Source organism: Piliocolobus tephrosceles, chromosome 8 (assembly GCF_002776525.5).
Source record: "Piliocolobus tephrosceles isolate RC106 chromosome 8, ASM277652v3, whole genome shotgun sequence".
NCBI lineage: Eukaryota > Metazoa > Chordata > Mammalia > Primates > Cercopithecidae > Piliocolobus > Piliocolobus tephrosceles.
The window spans coordinates 121,511,126-121,530,814 of record NC_045441.1 but is presented as its reverse complement, the minus strand read 5'-3'; the positions used below and the strand labels follow the sequence as shown (position 1 = coordinate 121,530,814).

Sequence of the window (19,689 nt, the reverse complement as noted above, 5' to 3'; positions counted from 1 at the left end):
TGTCATCTCACCAGCAGTGAGATGAGCCATCCTTCCTCCATAACTTTAGGATACTGCTACAGCCCAGAAATTTGTCTTCCTGGAGAAGAAAAGAACCATTTTCCTGTCCAGAGGATGGGTGCCCGATGAAGGAAGTGGGTGGTTGGGGTTGTCAGTTTCCACAGTTACTATTTGAGGGCAGGTCCTGTCTTTTATTCAGTGCTGCATCCCCACAGACCACCATCTACCTCCTGATATTTATAATGTGGTAACTAAGTAATTATTTATTGAATGTTGAGCATTGTGACTCTTTTACAAGACATTCCAGGCTAGATTAGAAGATATCTGACTGTCTATAGAACATCCTCATATGATTTGAAGGGTGAAAATGTTAATCACTGTGTAAATATCTGAGTAATTACTGCACTGGCAGCATTTTTGAGACAATTTGTCCTAAAAGCATGGAGCAACTCATTTTTACTGACATCACATTACATCTAGACTTAATAGTTGGCTGACTTTGACAACGTCAGAGGTATTCTTTTTTGTGTGCCATTTTTCATAAATGCAAGATTGACATTTGCCTTTCATCAGTGGATTTCAAAACATCTTGGAGTCATAAGTTTGGGGGAGCTCACTGACCCACTGAAGTGTCATTTACACATTTAGAGGCGGAGAGGAATTTGAGTCTGTTCATGGCTCCTGTGCCGGTGGCAGAACTAGTGTGGACCCAGTTCTCCTGACTCCTGATCCAGTGCTTTTTACAAAACACACAATAGCCTCCCATCCTGTAGTCCTTTCAGACATTGGAAATTTAAACCGCACACCCTAAGCACAGTACGCATCTAAGAATATGAGTTTCATAGAGGATGAAAGTCAGTGAATTTCAGAGAGGACCCTGCCCAAGTTAAGAGTGAGTATATAACAGCGTTCTACAGTGGAGATATGAGAGTGTGACAGCAACTGCCTTTCCCACCACAAGAGAAGATGAACTGAAATTGCTCCAGGAAAAACTTAGAGCAGACAGTCAGCAGAACTTCCTTGTTCTTCTGTAACTGGGCTGGCAAAGGCAAATCCCATCAGTCTGTGACTCACTCAGCTACTGGGAGTGGCTTTCTGTTTTCTCCAAAAGTTCAAGAAAAGGCTCTTTAGTGAGCAAGGCACATTTTACCCAGCCTAGGAATATGTTACAAAGAGAGCCTCATACCCCCTTAAGCTCATTATGCCCTGCTCTTTTTTTGAACATCGTCTGGTTGTGTCATTTTGGATAAAGCCAAGCCTGCCAAAACTACTGAAGCTACCTTGGCTGTGTTTTCTCAGCAATAGGAAGAGAATGCTCCAACATTTAACATCTAGGTTGTAAACATTGTTTCTCAGAAATCAGCTTAACTTTCTGCAAGTGGGATGCAGTTGACTACAAATTCCAGGAGGGCTTTATTGGTGGCATTTATATGAAAGACAATAAAGCACAGCCCTCTCCATATGACTTCCCATTTCTACACCTGTGTTGAGCAAGTATGAATGTGCACAACACAGGTATATGTGTGCTGCTTTAGACATGTATTTCTGTGCATGCATCTGAGTATTCATGTGCACAATTTTATGTGCTTCCACAGCCATGGGGCATGTGTGAACACGGGAAGTGCATATGAACATGCATGTGCATGTGACCATTGCCGGTTTTTATTTGCACATCACCCACAGCTGCACACATGCACAGGTATCTATAGCACATTTGCAAGTGTCCATTCTATTTTTGCTCATGCCACTTTCCCTGCCTTTATGGGGGAGAAATTGTTGAATGTTGGCAATGCAATAAAGAGAAACTGATTTCAATGGAATGTTCCTTTGCCCTGCAGACACATTGCCACCGCTTTTATGCAGCACATTACACTGTGGTGAAATTTAGTTAATTTTATGGTTTGTTATTACAACAGCAGAGTGGATTGAGAGAGGCAGCTTTTGTTGGCTCCAAGTTCCAGATTTCCTGGGTGTGATGGGAGTGAACAGAGCAGGAAGCTAGAAGTGGTAGGAAACAAAGTCCACGCAGAAGCAGAGTGACTGTTTCAAGTGGCTTTTAACTACAAGAGTTAGTTAATTAGTCAGCAGAGCCTTGGCTGCTACCATCATGGAGTAGATAATTTGGTCAAGGGCATCAGAGGAACATTCACAGAACAATGAGAAAGCAACCAGTTGCTCAAGTGTTTTTGCTGAAAAGTAAGATGTTTTGGTGAAGAGAGCTTTGCAGCCTGAATGTTCTGTGTTCAAATCCCAGCTTTGTGAGTGATTCGCTCCTTTGTCTCTGACCTTAGCTTCTTCATGTATAGAGTGGCGGGTAGTGGTGGCCACCCTCTGAAGTTCTGGAACCAAGCACCTAGCACATGGTAGATGCTCTGTAAGTGCTCCTTCCTCATCTCCCTTGTTGCGTAGGAAAACTCTTCTGTTCTGCAATATCTGTAGAGGAGAGAGAAAGGCAAAGCAGGTGGGGTTTTGAGATCAGGCTAAGTACCAAGTGGGAAGAGGTTATGGATGCACATAATAGTACCCATAATTTCTGAAACCCCATATCAGGATATACAATGTGAAAACTTTGGAAGGACTACTCTGAAAAAACCAGGACAAAGATGTGTGTTGCTTGGATCAGATGCTCAGCACCTTGACTCGGGATGTGACTAAAACCCATTAGCTCATTAGGAGTTAAGCCATCAGTCACTGAATAAAGCAAAGCTATTAACATTCTTATTTATACTACTAATGAAGCTAATTAAATCTTAAATCCAGAAACAGAGTTGGTGTGGACTAGAATACTTAGAGAGCAGAAGCTGTTTCCCAAAGAACATGGCTTTCCTTGTTATTCTTCTCAGCTGGGGCCTTGAATCTTGCCATACATGGTAGGGCAAGCAGATGACAGAGAATATGTCAGCTCTGCTATCAGTCCTCTAAGTTCTGGCAACTTCTTTCCCAGACTGGGAGGCTGTTCATCTCTCTACTGATGGTTCCTTCGTTCTCAGCAGACAGTAGCTCAGCAACTCTGATGGTCTTGCCAAATGGCATGTGCTGGTTGGGGGAGACCACCAGCAGGCACCCACTTCCCTCCTAGAATTGGAAAAAAGTCTTGAGACAAGGTGGCAACACAGAGGACAGACCTGCAGATCCAGGCACATGAGTCAGCTTTAGTTCTTCATTGAGTCAGTCTCTCATCTTTGGTAATGTGTTCTCTGGAAGTCTCCTTGCCTTTTCCTGTCTTCAAAGACCTCTAGGAGCATGCAGATGCCATGAACTCATACTCACTGATGGTTTGAATAAGAACAAACAATGATATCTTTGTTTCCTGAGTAGAAACTCATTATTTCATGGATAATGTTAGAACTCATCAATTTAATATAGGATGACCTTGAGCTCTAAAGCTGAAAAAAGGAGGCGGGGGGTGGTTCTGTTTTGGCCCAGGGAGCCCCAGAATGAAAATTCTTGAAAATTAGCAAACAAGGCTGACTCATTGAAGGAGAATGAACTCTTGTGATTTGGGGCAGTGGGAAGAGGAGGTAGGGCTTGGGAACAAACAACCTCTGACCGAGAACACAGGCTTCTGAGTCATATCATTATAGAATAGTTAGATTTTAGCAGTCATTAAACCATACCCCTTATTACAGAAAAGGGACACTGTTTGTTTAGTGTCCTCCCTCCAGAATCAAAATGTTCATATTGTTCATCATCCCTAGAATCCTAACTTCTGATATAGCTCATGAGCCCTATGACAGTTGCTGTACGAAACTGTTCGGCTATGAAGACTATGCTTAGAGAATAAAGTGTTGGGAGTCACTAAACAATAGATTTGAGTGAAATACAAACAATATATTTTGTACAAAGGTGATAAATGGTCAAAAGATTAAGGAACGACAAGTTTGACTTCACAGTACAGTTATGCCAAATATAAATTTTTAAAAAATTACTTGGAAGCAGTCAGGATTTTCACAGAGCTTAGAGTCATCATCCAAATATTAACCTGTCAATGTAGATAGGCTGACATTCTGGGTAATTGAAAGAACAGCAAAAGCAACTTACAGTCCTGCATTTTGAATGAAAGTGTTTGATCATCTTCTGGTTAGACCCTGGGGAGAGTCTTCTGTTATGGCGCCATTCAATGCCAGTGTTCTGGGCACTGGGTGGTGAGGTGCCTGAGGGCAGGTTGGTAGAAATATAAGGAAAAATGTTCCATCGCTAGTCCAACTATTATCCACAACAGTGGGAGAAGGGCTTTAGAGGCCACCATTCCCCCTCGTTGTTTAACCCATGAAGTTCAGTCCTGATTCTGGCCCAGATATCATATGCCAGCCCTGAATTGTGACTTCCTCATTGTTTGCAATCACCACAGAATCTGCAGTGTCTCTTTCTAGAGTAAGAAAAACATCTCAGCTGGGCACCTGTAAGCCGGGCACCTGTAATCCCAGCACTTTGGGAGGCTAAGGAGGGAAGTTCTCTTAAGGCCAGGATTTTGAGACCAGCCTGGGCAACATAGTGAGATACCATCTCTACAAAAAATAAAAAATTAACTGGGTGTAGTGGTGCATGCCTGTGGTCCCAGCTACTTGGGAGGCTGAGGCAGGAGGATCATGTGAGCCTGGCAGGTTGAGGCTGCAGTGAGCTGTGATTGGGCCACTGCACTCCAGCCTGGGAAACAAAGTGAGACCCTGTTTCAAAAAAAAAAAAAAAAAAAGAAGAAAGAAAGAAAGAAAGAAGGAAGGAAAGAAAGAGAGAAAGGAAAAGAGAAAAGAAAAGAAATCTGAAATAAAGCAGCAGGAGACACCTCTGTTTGAATATAATCATGAGACTTCTCTGTGCAAAAACATGACTATTTCCCCCTCCCTACAGCTTCCGTATTTTACACTGGGCTACAGAGTTCCATTAAGGAGATTACATATAGTGTAAAACAAAGAAGTTACAGATGTTATAAAATCATCGCAATTGTTAAACACATTTAATAAGCATAACAACAGCAGCTATATATGTGTACAAAACACTGCTTTGTTCAAAGGACATTATAAACAGGGAGAATTAGGTCTTCCAGGACCCTGGAGAAGAAGGTAAGTTCTCTCTGTGTAGAAAGAAGAGAATAAAATCAGCAGGGCCTGTGGTTGGAATGATTCCCTCCCGCTCAAAGTGTTGCTGGCAGTGTTTATAAGACAAGGCCCGTGACAAAGCTTTGGAAGTGTCTTATCCCCACAGGACCCTTGGGAAGTGGGGCCCGGAGCTGATTTTCCTCACAGAAGGGGAACGATGTCTCTTTCTCAGGGCTGTCTCCTGGGGTGCCCCAAACCTTGACTCTCATCTTTTGGCAGCCCTGCCTTCTGGTAGAAACACCCCTCCAAACCCAGACACCTCCTGGATTGCACCCTACAGTGGCTGCGTTCCTCCAGCAGCTGAGAAGTGGGCACAATTAAGAGCACCATTGCAGCTCCCAGTGGGACCGTCAGCAGCAGCAGGCACCTGGGAGGAGGCCCAGGTGCCTCCCGTCTCACTTCCCCTGGCGCTGGCCCTGGCCTAGGTTACTCATTGTTGCTTGGTGCTAGTTACTACCTTCCCACCTCCCCACCTCCCTCTTTCTCCTCCTGGCTGAAGATGCACGGGAGCTCCAGCTCAGAGCTGGGAGCAGGTGTGGCATGGCGGGGAGCTGGGAGAGCCCATTATTACTCTGCACACATGTGCCAAATTGTCACTGGGTGGCAGTCCCTCAACAAGCCCCAGTTCCGGAGACCCCTTCCCACAAACCCCCCACTAACCATGCCCAGGGATGGCCACTGCAGGGCAACAAGTTGATGGGGAGGAGTCAGAGAGCTGCTATCTCAGTTTCCAACCACAGCATCGGAAACCAGGAATGTCCTTTTAAGCACATCTCATCCAATGACTTTTAAATTGCGGGGTGAGACCCATTAATGTGTCATGAAAGCAGTTTAGTGGGTTGTAAACAGCATTTTATTTTAGAGTGAGTGAGTGAGAGAGAACAAGAAAGAGAGAGAGAGAAGGGAAAATATCAGAATTCATGTCATAGATGTAGATAAGTGGAATTTTGCTTCTGTTGTCTATAAACATGGATGTCCTGTCCTTTTTTTTTTTTTTTTTTTTTTTTTTTGAGACAGGGTCTTACTCTGTCACTCATGCTAGAGTGCAGTGGCATGATCATGGCTCACTGCAGCCTCCAGCTCCTGGGCTTAAGCGATCCTTCTACTGCAGACTTCTGAGTAGCTTGGACTTCAGGCCCTCGCCATCACACCTGGCTAATTTTTGTATTTTTTTTTTTTTTTTTTTTTTTTAAAGAAATGAGGTCTCACTATGTTGACAGGCTGGTCTTGAACTTCTGGCCTCAAGCAGTCCTCCTGCCTTGGCCTCCCAAAATGCTGAGATTACAGGCATGAGCCACCACACCCAGCCCATAGAATAATACTGGAATAAATTATTCCCATGAGGAATTTAGGAATCCCAGTTCCTCAGATAAGATTTTGGCCAACTTCCCATAGATGATTCCTGCCCTTCCCACTGGCTTCCCTAGCTCGCACCTACTCAGCCAGCCGGGACAAGGCTCAGGTTAAACAAGACCTGGTAGAGATGTTCTTGCTTCCAAACATAGCCATGAAGACAAATAATCACAAAAGGACAGTAGGGGAGAAGAAACATACTGATTTCAGGGTGGACAGGTCCCAGAAACACCATAGGAAAAGCCTGTGACCCTGGTAGTGCATTGCCCAAAATTTCAACTGAAACAGTGTCCGTTCCCTGGCCTAAACGTCTCAGGCTTCTTTCCATACTCAAAGTGGGCACCATGAGTTCCTTCCACTCCCTTTACAGGTATGAGAAGGCAGAGGAAAGAGGCAGAATTCCAGATGGCTTCAGAATGTTCCCTTAGTGAACAATGACTTTATTGTTAATGAAATGTGTTTGAGGGGAATTTAGAAGTCATGTATTCAGAGTCTGCATTGTACATTGATGATATACACATTGTCCGTGAAAGTTCAGTGCCTTGCCCAAGGTTGCCCAGATGCCTGTAGCTCAGCAGGGTCTAGGACCCAGATCTCAACACTCAAGAGCCCCTTCCACTTTCTCACGGATGCATAAATGTCTCTAGCCACAGCAGTGGCTGTAGAATGGGGAGGACGGGAGCAAGAGTCCCCATCCTATAGAACCCTCCCTGTACCTCACGGGGCACACTAGTTCTGCCCATCACCTCTTTCAACCGTGGTGCTTGGGACACGTGAGACAGAGAGCTGGTGCTTTGGGATCCCTGGAAAGGTGGCCTGGAAGGAAAGCCCGAGAGCAATAGCCACCATTATAATTATTATGAGAAAAATACTGTACACTTGAGGTTATTATTAGATGCAATGGCTGAGTGAGCCGTTCACTTGGACCTAATAGAAAATTGCTCCTGACCACTCCCCATAACCACAGGTTCTGGAGGAAAGCGATTGAGAGAGATGCTGTCACCTTCCCTGGGGAGTGACATGGGCAAGACTCAGACCTGATGCCCCAGGTCCCTGAGCAGCAGACCCGTGTGTCTTGCTCCTTCCTGGGCTGGTGGCTCTGAGTGTGAAGAGTGGGTGGAGGTTGCAGAACAGGCTGCAGGCCCTGATTACTCTTAGTGGAGGCAAGCTCTCTGTCCTTGGCAAAGGTGAGGCTGTGTGCAGCGGTGTTTTAGCTCTTCTGCCAGCCCCAGCTGGCAAGGTTCAGGGGCCAAGGCAGAGAGAGGTTCCCATATCCATCTTCCTCCCGCTCTCAGCTGAGCCCATTATGAATGTATCGCTGCCTCCTGATTGCTCTTCTGTGCTATTAATTTGTGGTTGTATTAATTCCTGCTGTTATTATACAGCTAGGTGATGCAGAACAAAGCTGCTCATTAACATGGCCGAAGAGTTGTTGCTACTGCCAGGGTTGAGCGGCCCCTCCCCGCTGTCCCATCCCACCCTCACTCTCGGAATAGTCTTGACATGAATGGAGCCCTGAATCTTGAAAAATGACTGGCGGGCTTGGAAGTCAAAGGTGACCAGGGAGGTTACAGTAAAAGGAGTAACTTTGCTTTGTTACTGCCCTTGGTCAGCCTTCTTTATTTAGAAAAACATATTTATTCTGCTCGTAAGCAGCACCTATAACCCCTTATGACAGGTGTTGCTTTTGTGATAAGTAGGGATACATGGTACACATTCACCAGGTGACTGCCAGGGTCAGTGGTGTTGTCTGTGACCTTGGACATGTCCATCCTTGTGAGTCCAGTAGATTCAAGATCAGACCCATAGTGCAGCTGGGGCACTCGGCCATTGACCAGCCATGTCATTTTCCTAAGAGTTCCCATTTGGGCCACTTCCCTCCTACAACCAGATGCAGGCACAGTTGGGGGTTGGGAAGGATCCCCAGTGCACTGCCCTGGCTTGGCCAACTTCTTTATGTTTTCACATTTTAAAGTGTGTTGTAAAGAAGTACTCAGGACTCCTACAGAAGATGAGTTTTATTTTTAATGCTTGAGGACCTTTTCCGCCCTATCTCTGTTTCTGTCTCTTCTGGATCACTCACTGGTGAGCAGGTTATATTTCACTCTGAGTGATTACTGGAAAGGCTTGAAATCCTGATTCTGATGGTTACTCTGCCACTGTGAGCAACCGATTAAGTCACTGCTGGTGTCCCGGAGGTCTCCTGATGTAAGGTGGCCAGCACTTCGAGGGACTCTCCCTCCAGCTACACCTTCTTCCCACCATGTCCCTACTCAGCTTCAGCCAAACTGAGCACCTCACTGCCCCCACACAATCCGGGTCCTTCCCACCTCTGCAGCTCTGCACAGGCAGTGCCTTAAACTAGTTTGTTCCCTCTCTGTTCCATCTTCAGAATGCCCACTCATTCCCTAGAAACCAGCCCAGGGAAATCTGCCCTTTGCTCCTCCCTTTGCCTCCTGCACGTCCATGGCACCTTCTGGTTTCAGCCAGCTCTCAACACACAATGGAGAGCACGCTTCTAAAGAGTTAAGGTCTCTCAGACATGATATGTGGTGCCCAGGACAGCACCTGGCTTCCTCTAAGCTCAAAAAATACCTGTTACTAAATGATGGAATCCTCCCTATTTTGTAACCAGAAAATCTTAATCACGGGGCTCAGAATGACCAGGCCTAGGTCAGCAGATAAAGAATCAGTGGCAGCAGGACTAGAACTCAGGAGCCTTCATTTCTCTATGGGGCCCCACGAATTGTCAGTATCACCAGATTTCCCGAGGGCCTCCGGAGACTAGGAGTCAACCTGTTTGTTTCCTCTTTGTTCTTATATCCCTTCAGAATGACTGGCGCAAAGGACTTGTGAGTTATTATTTTGATAATTTAAAGAAATCCAAAGGAGCTGGAGGCCCATGATGCAGATGAGGAAAAGCAGCTGGAACTGGCTGCCGGCTTTCAGGCAGTGCAACCACAATTAAGGCTGGTGCTTAATCAATTCTCCCTGGTTTCTGCACAGGCAGTGTGTGACAACCGCTGGACCCCTGGGGCCCTGGCAGGCACAGGGCTGAGCACCCTTGGGCAGAGTCCTGCGGGGCACAAACAGGAGGCACCCACTCTCTTCCTGTAAAAATGGGGAAGCGCACATATGAAGATATAAAAATTCCAAGAGCCAGAGACAGGGAGAGGGCGAGCATTCCCAAAGATGATGGGGAAACCCCAGAGCAGCCTGGGGTGAGTGCTAGAAGGGTAAGTCTGGAGCTGGAATCAAGAGACAGATTGCGCCTACAGGAAGGTGTGCAGTGGGGGCATTTGGACTTTTCCTAGAGATTTCTTTTATGGGCCAACACAAAGGTGTCCTTTGGGTAGCAGTTCCCAAACTTGGGGGTGCATCCACATCACCTGGAGTGCTCCTTGAACCACACACGGTTGAGCTCCACCCCCAGACGTTCTGATCCAGTAGGTCTGGAGGGAGTCCCAGAATCTGCATTTTGAAAAAGTGATGTCGATGTGTCGGATCCACGGTTTGAGAACCACAGCCTCAGAGCAAGCAAACCCAGCTTCCCCAGGAACCCAGACCTTGTGAACCTGAGGCCAGGTGGGGCATCCTTGGTGGCTGAGTGTTGAACAGATGCCCCCTCCTCATCTGCAGTGGTCTCTCCCTCTTAGAGTTGCCATGAGCAGGACAGGAAATCACGCTTGCAGAGCACCTGTGGTACCTGGCAGAGGGAGTGATCAGTAGAGTACTAGGGACTCCTGGAGTGTGCACAGGTCTTTCTGATCCCACCTGGTTTGCCAGGGCCTGGAAATCCTGCAGGGCAACTCCTAGGCAGAGACCAAGCCCATGCTCTCCTGCTCTGCTTTCCAGTTTCGCCACCATGACGTCCTCTCTAAGGAGTGATTACCCTTTATTTAGCCAAGGCAAGGAATCTGTTGAACCTCATGGCCCTGGTCATAATTGCTCCCAGAGTCGACAGTCCAGGCCCTCTGATTCTTGCATCTGATTCCGCTGGAACAGAGGTGGTAGAGGTGTGGGGCAGGGGCAGGAGGCCCCCCTGCTCCTGTTAGCCCCAGGCATCTTGCACAGAATGCCCTTTTTGTCCAGCCCTCCGCCAAGCCCATGTGCCTCAGTGATGTCACAGTGGAGACTTGGTGGGAGGAAGACCGTGGGGTGGGGGAGGGTGACACAGGCCGAGAAGATCAGAAATGCAGCTGAGAAGGTGGCTCAAAATAGCTCATGGAGAACAGGCTTCTGCTTGACAGGCTGACGAGGATGTGCCTGGAGCCAACACTCCTCTTTGAATGCTCTGTCTCCTTCTAATTATGGATCTGTCAGGAGGAAGAGAAGCCAGCGCCCGCCCGACCCAGTGACCCCTTCCCTTAACGTGGAAACAGGGAGGCAATGCTCAGTCCCCATTAACAGGGTCAGATGCCTAAAGGAAAATGGGCTGCCAGAGTGGAACTGGAAGACAGTTCAAAGGCAGTGCTCTGTCCATCCGGCCACTCTTTCCATGGGGACCGGAAGTTCTCTTTGCACCCTGCCACTGGTTTTCTTCTAGATGTGCAGAGGAGCTCACCTGTGTCCCCACACAGGGCGACTCTCCCTGTTCTCAAGGACCAATGGGAAGGACTGGAACCTTCTCCTCATCCAGCGATGGGGGAGGAGGCTGGTGGAGGGAGGACTTGCTGAAAATCTCTCTGCCGCTGAGACTGGCTTCATGTCCCTTCTTCATACACGGGGCACAATGGACCATGTGCTCTGCTCTGTTTTAGAGATTTGTTAAGTCACATATGAAGAATTTTATGAAAGGATTTCAATTTGATATACTTTGATGAATAAATCTTACAGGGTCCAGATGTGACCTTCCTCACACAGTATTCACCTCTGTGTTCAAGGACCCGGAGCATAGCAGAACCTTGATGCATATTTTACATCGGGTGTTATAACGGTGACAAATGAAATTCACTCAGAGAGGACCTAGCTTCCAGGCAGACAAGTTATATATGGATCTTATTCTGGAGGAAGAACCTGCCACTTCAGAAGGTTTGGGGGTAGGGGTGAGAATGGGAGACTCCATATGTTATATAATTTTGTAACAAGCAATTATGACCTTCCCTGAACCTTCAAGTTAAAGTTTATCTTTAAAAATCTATGTATTCAATCTTAATTTTCACAAGTAACCTATTTCTCAGTACTTCTGACCCTTAGATGGCAGCCTCCCCTGGAAATGTCAAATTATGGGATGCTCTGGGCATGAGCAGACCCAAGGGACCATCTTTGGATGGTGGACTCAGAGCCTGGGGTTACAAAGCTGCCCACCTTCCCTCCCTCCCTCCCCCTCCCCCCTCTTTTTTGGCTTCCTTTTCTCCCTTTTTCCTTTCTTCCTTTCCCGTCTCTCACTCTCTCCTTCTTTTCCTTCTCACATTTCTTTCTCACTCCTTTCTTCCTACCCTCCCTCCTTTCTTCTCTCCCACCCTCTTTTCCTCCTTCCTCTTCTCTCTTTTTCTTCTTTCCCTCCCTCCTTCCCTTCCTTCCTTTCTCACTCTGTTTCTCCTTTCCTCCTTCCCTCCTTTCCTCCTCCTTTCTCTCCCTTTCTTTCCTCTCTCCGTCCCTCCTTCTTTCCCCAGTCTCTTCCTGCCACAACACTTAACTGAGTACTAGCTTGGAGCCAGGCACGGGGCATAGATACTGTGAGGAGTGACACAGACATGACTCCTGCCTCTAGGGAGGTTCTAGTTTCTATTGGGGGAAACACACACTAAATAAACAGCTATAACTTCAGGTTGTGTTATTGAAAAAAAAAAAAAGATAACACTGGGTAAGGGCACAGAGATGTGTTAGAGGAATGGGAACCATCGGCACTGGGAGTCAGGGAAGGCCTCTCTGAGATGCCATGGGAGCGCGAGGCCTGTGGGAAGTGAGGGGGCAGCCTTGCGAGGTTCTCCGGGAGAGCATCTGAGTGGGCAGAGCAGCCCTGACGCAGGGGCTGGCAGAGGAGGCACAGTGAGAAGGCAAAGGGGGTGGGCAGGAAATGAGCAGAGGCAAGAGTAGGACAGAGAGAGGGCCAGACCATGCAGGCCACGGGAGCACCAAGGGTCACCATTCAAGGGCATCAGGGCATCTGATTCCACATGGATTCTACCAAAACCCAGGAATAATAGGAGAGTGTGTATGTGTGTGTTCATTTATTTATGTACATAAAGAGATTTGTTGTAAAGAATTGGCTCACAGGATTATGGAGACTGGGAAGTTCCCTGATCTGGAGTTGGCAAGGTGAGGAGCCAGGGATGTCAATGGTGTGAGTTCCAGCCTGAGTCCAAGTTCAAAGGCAGAAGAAGACCAATGTCCCTACTGGAAGACAGGCAGGCAGGTTAGGGAATTCTCCCTTCCTCTACCTTTTTATTCTATTCGGGCCCTCAGTGGATTGGTAGAGGCCCACCCTCACTGGGAAGGCAGTCTGCTGCACTCCTCCAGCCACTCAAATGTGCATCTCATCTGAAAGACCTTCACAGGTGCACTCAGAATAACATTTAGCCAGCTATCTGGGCACCCTGCGGCCTAGTCAGGTTGACACATAGGATTAAGAATCACACAAGGTCTGTACAGCGGGTAGGAAGGGCTACTGTGTCCTGGCTGTCAGCTGTGTTGGCATCCACTGCCTGGTGGGCCAGGGGCCCTGCAAGGTCCATGCCCACCCTCCCCTTTACATAGTTCCCTGTAGTGCCGAGAATGACCCACTGGGCTTGCATGTGTCACTTTCCTAGGGTTGCTATAATACAACACTGTGAAATGGGTGGCTTGGGGCATTAGGAGTTTATTCTCTCGCAGTCCTGGAGGCTAGAAGTCTGAAATTAAGGTGTCAGCAGGGCCATGTTCCTTGAGACTCTGTGTAGAACCCTTCCTTGCCTCTCCTTTGTGCTGGTAGTGGTCAGCCATCCTTGGCTTGCAGCTTCATCACTCCAGTCTCTGCCTCCATCACTACATGGCATTTTCCTCTTCTGTCTCCATTGCCACATGGCATTTTCCTCTTCTTTTAAGGACACCAGTGATACAGTGTAGACTCCACACTAATCAATTCCTCTTATCTTATTTCTGCAAATATTCTATTTCCAAATAAAGTCACATTCACAGGCACTGGGGCATAGGATCTCAGCATATCTATTCGGGGAACACAGTTCAACCTGCAACAAGTATTTTTCTGAGATGCCCTTGGGTGCTAGAGACTTGTCCAGAGGGGCCCTGATTATTCAAATGGCAAGAATTCTACTCTTGCCTTTCAGCTATTAACAAACTCACTAATTGTGGATGGCCCTGTATCCAGAAGCTTCTTCAAAGCTCTGAGGCATCCTCATTCACACCCCAGGTCCAGGGGAACTGTTAGGCACCCTAGAAGCCACTTGAGAGTTGGGTGGTAAAATTTGAGCCACAGAATGAGAGTTTATTTTTTTTTTTCTGAACCAAGCTAACAGTTACCCAGAAGAATAAACCAGTATGAAGAGCCCGGAGGTGAAGGCAGGTGGAGGCAAGTGTCCGACGCGCTACAAGATTCTGGTGGCGGTTTGTCAGCCAGAGGATGCTGCCAAAATTCCATCTGGAGAAGAGGAGGCTGCTCTCCTCTGTTTTGTGCTTTTCAGGGGGCTTGTGTTCTTGATTTTAATCATTGTGGATTCTGCATTCTATAACCCATTACCCAACACTCAGATACCTTTCCAGGCACCTGTATTTTATACTGTATTTTGTCGAAATTCAGTTATCATCCCGTTTCTGATGTCCCTACCTTTCTGCAGCATGCAGAGAATCCTTCTAGAATAAACTCTGGCCTTCAGGCATCATTGCCATTCACCCTAGGGAAAGGATGTTTAATCTGCAAAATTATTTTAAACTTATCTGAAGGGGCTCTCCAATGCTTAGCCTTTTTAATAGCCGACTCTCATTCCCTTCCCAATGCAAAGAAGAGGGAGATTTATTCTGGCCAGTTTATCCCAAGTAAATCTTGGGTATCTCAATTTTACATTTTAACGAGAAACAAGCACTTTATAATAGCTGCTCAGATTAAACTCCAACATACTCTCAAAACATTAACCTGAAGGAACTGTAACGATAAATTAAACATATTAATGAAGCTGTATTACAAGCTCAAAATTTGTTAGGTAAATTGTAGCATTATTAACAACCAACTTGACTTCTCACAATCTATCATTGGGGAGAAAATGAACTGAAACAGTGATTACATGACATGCAAACTCTGCCACAATAAATAAACACAAAAATGTTTGTTACTAGGAAATACAAATCTGCTGGGACATTTTCATGGGAGTGTCAAACCTGGCAGATCTTTTAAATTTTTCTCTTTTTCCTCTCTCATTCTCCCTTCACTCCTGTCTGCTTTCTCTTCTTCTTCCCTTCTCATTCATTCCTTTCACTTTCTTGGAAGGATCTTGGCATCCGGTTTTGGGTTCACTGGTCAAAATCCTTGTCTGCAGGTCTCTGCTAAGTTTTTAGATAGAGCCTGATTTTTGTAAACAGGATAAATTGCTCCAGGGCCCTCCTTACCCACTGTTTGCCTGTCTCTGATGATCCCTGCCTATGGTCCAGGACCATCTCCATCCTTAGGCTTATTTTGTGATGATTTGTAGCCAAATTAGTTTGCACCTCATGTAGAATTGCATCATTTCTGCTTGGAGGAACCACAGAGATATGAGGCCCTCACTTCCACACAAGGAAGCTGAGGCACAGAGGGTGGTGTATCTTTCCTGCAGCCACCCAGATATTTACACAGTGAGAAAAAGAAATCAAACCTGCAGGTCTTCTCCATATGACAGATCTGTACATTATATCACAGATTTCTCAATCTTGGGTTCAGATTGTTTTGCAGAACCTGGAAGCGTGGCTATAGTCTAAGGACAGTTGACATTATAGTGGCCTGGAAGTGGAACATTCACCCTTGGCCTGGGAGAGTCTTGTCAGAAGACTCCCTGGCATGGTAACACCTTGCACAGCACAGCCATGAGGTAGGAGGAAGACCTAGCAGACCTATTTTGGAGGGAGAGTGCCTAGAATTGTCCTGAGAGATTTTAGGTGGACCCAGGTCAGGCCTCCTGGGTTGGGGTTTTGTTGTTGAAGGCTTTGTTTTTACCACTTTCTCTTAGGCTGCGGAGGTAATAATGCCTAACTCCTCAGATCACTTGAAGGATTAGATGAGATGATGCAAGTACAATCCACTTTGTGAAATGAAAACCTAATGGACTGTGTAGCCTCATGGCTGTTACTACTGGCACATCAACACACCGATGTCTCTCAGTCCTTCAGTTTCCTGTGCCCACCAGGGCATCTGTCCGTTGAGTTTCATGAATCATCTGCTGGCACCCAGCAATGCACATGTACAGGTGATTGAAGGTCTGGTGGTGGGGAGAGGGCAAAAGGGAAGACAGGCTGGACAAGGTGAACTCATAGGGATCACAGTTCAGTGGTCACCTGAGTTATGAGTCTCTCCCCCAACAGATCTTTTCCCTCTGTGAATTTCCATTATGTCACCCAGTATATTTCATCTGTGCTAAAGGAGAATACACTGATACAAATGCGCACCACCCCTCCCCAACCCTTGTATTTCTGATGTTAAAGGCCTCTCTGGCTTACATTGCCGAGAGGGGACCCAGTGAGATAGTGGATCAACTGTCCTGTTTAAAATCTGAACAGATCTCTAAGTCACAGGAAACTGAACTCCAGAACAGTGGTGTCCAAACCTGGTTTTGTGACATCCCTTTCTTCCTGAGCATCTCTGGTTGTTTCGAAGAGTGACCCAATGATCTCCTAAATTTCCAAAGCAAAATAAGTCACAGTAGTTTAAAAATACATACAGCACAGGAGGTGCTTAAGAAGAAGAGATGAGTGTCTCCAACTAAATGAGTGGTAGTGACAGAGCAACTCACCTCCTATGTGGCCAGGTACTTTTTGGGGTTTGAAACTAGAGAATGTTGAAATTGCACCAGGACATTTAGCCATGCTACCTTCTTGCTGTGTGGGATAAAGAATGGAGCCACAGCTTCTTAAAACCTGATGCGACATCTAGGAGACAGAGAGGAAAAAGGCAGCCCTTCTGGCTGGGCACAGAGGCTCACGCCGTAATCCCAACACTTTGGGAGTCCAAGGCGGGTAGGTCGCTTGAGGCCAGGAGTTCGAGACCAGCCTGGCTAACATGGTGAAACCCTGCCTCTACTAAAATACAAAAAAAAATTAGCCAGACATGGTGGCACATGCCTGTAATCCCCCAGCTACTTTGGAGGGAGAGGCACAAGAATCACCTGAACCCAAGAACAGAGGCTGCAGTGAGCCGAGTTTGCACCATTGCTCTCCATCCTGAGTGACGGAGTGAGACTCTGTTTAAAAAAAAAAAAAAGACAGCCCTTTTAGGGAAATTGAACTCTAGCCTTGGTCTATCTGGTTTCCAGACCCAATGGAAAGTGTGTCTCAGATCCGAGTGCCTGCATGCAAAGATTTCCAGATTTCTCTGGCACATTCCTTTTCCAACCCTTTTGCTTACTATGTTTATTTTTACTGTTCTTTTTTTTCTCACTACTATTCTACTGTAATCATGCCCAATTTGGTGATTGGGACAAAAAAGGCATAGAATCTGGGTTGTAACTTGCCCAGATACTCTGCTAGTTTCTACCTTCTTCTAGGGGTAGAGTTTAGGACTTCCGATGCCTCCTCCTTCCCACACAGGCTTCCCTCCTCCCCAGAAACTTGAAACTCTCCTGGGAGGCTGGCCACCTGCATACAGGCTCCCCAGCACATGTACCTTGGCCGTCTCCAAAGGGCCTCCTTTGTGCCCATCCCCACCCTCAACCACAGACACATCTTTAAAACCTTGTCTTGAATGTTCACTAGACTCTAACATGTGTCCACGTGTCCCCCAGGGCTCCCTCCTGCCTGGCTCTCTGCCTCCTGCAGGTCGGTCTGCTCATTGCACCGACACAGCAAACACACATGGTGCACCAACATTTCAGCTCAGTGTTGCTTTGAACAAGGCCTTCCAGGGGATCAGAAACGTGGACAGCAGATGTCAGAGGTGACCCACCGTCTGCTGTTTATGGGAGTTGCTCATTCCCTGGGTCAGGGAATGTGTACAGAGACTGTCACAGCCGGTACAATGAGCATCCAAGAGGTTGTCACTGGTATCTCCCTGGGAATTGGATCATGATTTTTAAAAAAGAAAAGAAAAGAAAAAAAAAAGCTTGCCTAGAATACAGACACGCTAGGGTAACTGTAGATCTTACGTTCACACACACCCTGGGCTTGACATCCTTGCCTTCAGCAGCTTGGCAGACAGAAAAATAACAGTTTGTTTTCTGTGTGATCAGAGTTAACTTAACCAACCCCTGCCAAGCTCTTCTCTTTGTCAGGAGAAAGAGTTGGAGGGAGGTGAGGGCATGCAAGTAAGCGTGAGGGGGCGGCGGAGGGAGAGCCAGGTGAGGAGAGACAGCCAGAGAAAAACAGTGGTGGGGAGCTGGCCGGTGAGTGTGGAGCCAGGTGATGTGCCAGGCATCTGACAGCCGTCAAGGAAGGGCAGCTGGCAAGGGATTGCCAGGAACCGGAGGGCAGAAAAACAGGGAGATTTGGGGCAACAAAAGACATAGTCGGTGGCTGGAACTTGCTGGGGATGCCCTTGTGAGTCCTTCTTCAGGAGCAGTCATTCTCAAAGTTTGGGATGCATCCAGACCACCTGTAGAGCTTATTTAATACAGATTGCTGGCTTCACCCCTGGAGTTTCTGATTCTATAGGTCTGCACAAGGCTAGAGATTTGGCATTTCTAACAAGTTCCCAGATGCTGCTGGTCCGGAGCCCAAACTCTGAGAACCACTGCACTCAGGGAAGCCCAGCTGACTTGCTTTAAGCTCTTCCAATATGGCATCCACCAAGAGCACAACCTTTAGTCACGGGAAAGGTCATTCAGTGCTTGGAGAAGCGCTGAGACCCCACTCTCCACTCTCCAGGCAGGAGGTAAGAAGTGAAAGCGGAAACTATGGTTCATAGGGTGTTGCGGGTTGAACTGTATCTCCCCAAAGGGGATGCTGAAGTCCCAACCTCTGATACCTGTGAATGTGACGTTATTTGTAAATAGGGTCTTTGCAGATGTGATCAAGTTAGGATGAAGGATGGGCCTTAATCCAGTGACTGGTGTCTTCATGAGAGAAAGGAATGGGAAATTTAGACAGAGAGACCCGGGCCATGTGAAGACAAAGGCAGAAATTGGAGTGAGCCAAGGAACAGCAAGCACTGCCAGCAGTCACTGGAGGTGGGAAGAGGCAATGGAGGATTCAGTCCTGCCGACCCCTTGATTCCAGACTTCTAATCTCCAGAGCTGTGACAGAATACATATCTGTTATTTTATGACACGCAGTTTGTGGTCACCTGTTATGGCACCCCCAGCAAATGAATACACTGGGTTTTCAGAGTTCGTTTGCGTTGCCATCTTAAAAGCACCGGGTATGACCACTGTGGGTAGGTCTTGTGTCATGCTGACTTTCAAGGGAGATGCCTGTTCTCTGCACATGTCTGTGGGTGCAGCTCTAGGTTGCTTGACTGTGGAGACGTTCACCAGGGGCAGTCCAACTCAGGTGTCTGAGAAGGCAGGGGTGGAGAGCATGGGAGAGGCGTGGAAGCATGGCACTGCCCTGCAGAACTCCAGCAGAGCCCCATGATTGGGAAGGAAGCAGGTGGAGAGCATAAGAGAGGTATGGAAGCATGGCGCTGCCCTGCACGGCTCCAGCAAAGCCCCGTGTCTGGGAAGGCAGGGTGAGGCACTGTGCATTTCATGAGCTTACACCAAATAAAAGAAAGGTTAGGATGACGGGGAAGCAGTGTGAGAAAACCTGCTTCTAGAGCAAGCAGTCCGGTGATCGCAGAGCACCAGGAAATTAGCATAAGGAAACAGCAAAATGGTCCCTTAAGAATGCAGGGCCGAAACTTCATGGTAGAGGAGTGCAGCTGCAATGTGTTTGAAGAGTAGGAAACAGGTGGAGAGAATTATAAATTACAAGGAACCCTGAGCACAGATCTAGGATGAAGCCCTCATCACAGCACCTGGAATATGCTAGTTTTCTATTGCTTAATTGGAGTTCCCTGGGGACTGCATGGGCCTCACCAGTAGCACTTATTCAAAATGCACGTTCCTGGGCTCCACCTCAGCCATGTTGCGTGAGAGTCTCAGGGGACAGGGCCTGGGAAGCTGCATTTTCACAAGCTCTGCAG

The 19,689-nt window shown here is 47.2% G+C and overlaps 1 protein-coding gene across 2 annotated transcripts in view; it reads left to right on the top strand.

Annotated features, from left to right (window-relative positions):
• PLXNA4 (plexin A4) overlaps window positions 1–19,689 on the top strand; it is a 449,834-nt gene that overhangs the window by 237,061 nt on the left and 193,084 nt on the right. The window contains exon 4 of one of the 2 annotated variants that reach the window (XM_023207834.1): window positions 12,719–12,726. The exons of the other annotated variant lie outside the window; for it this stretch is intronic. Coding sequence (XP_023063602.1) covers window positions 12,719–12,726 — 8 coding nt within the window. The remainder of the gene's footprint in view (window positions 1–12,718; window positions 12,727–19,689) is intronic. 2 annotated transcript variants of the gene reach the window in all.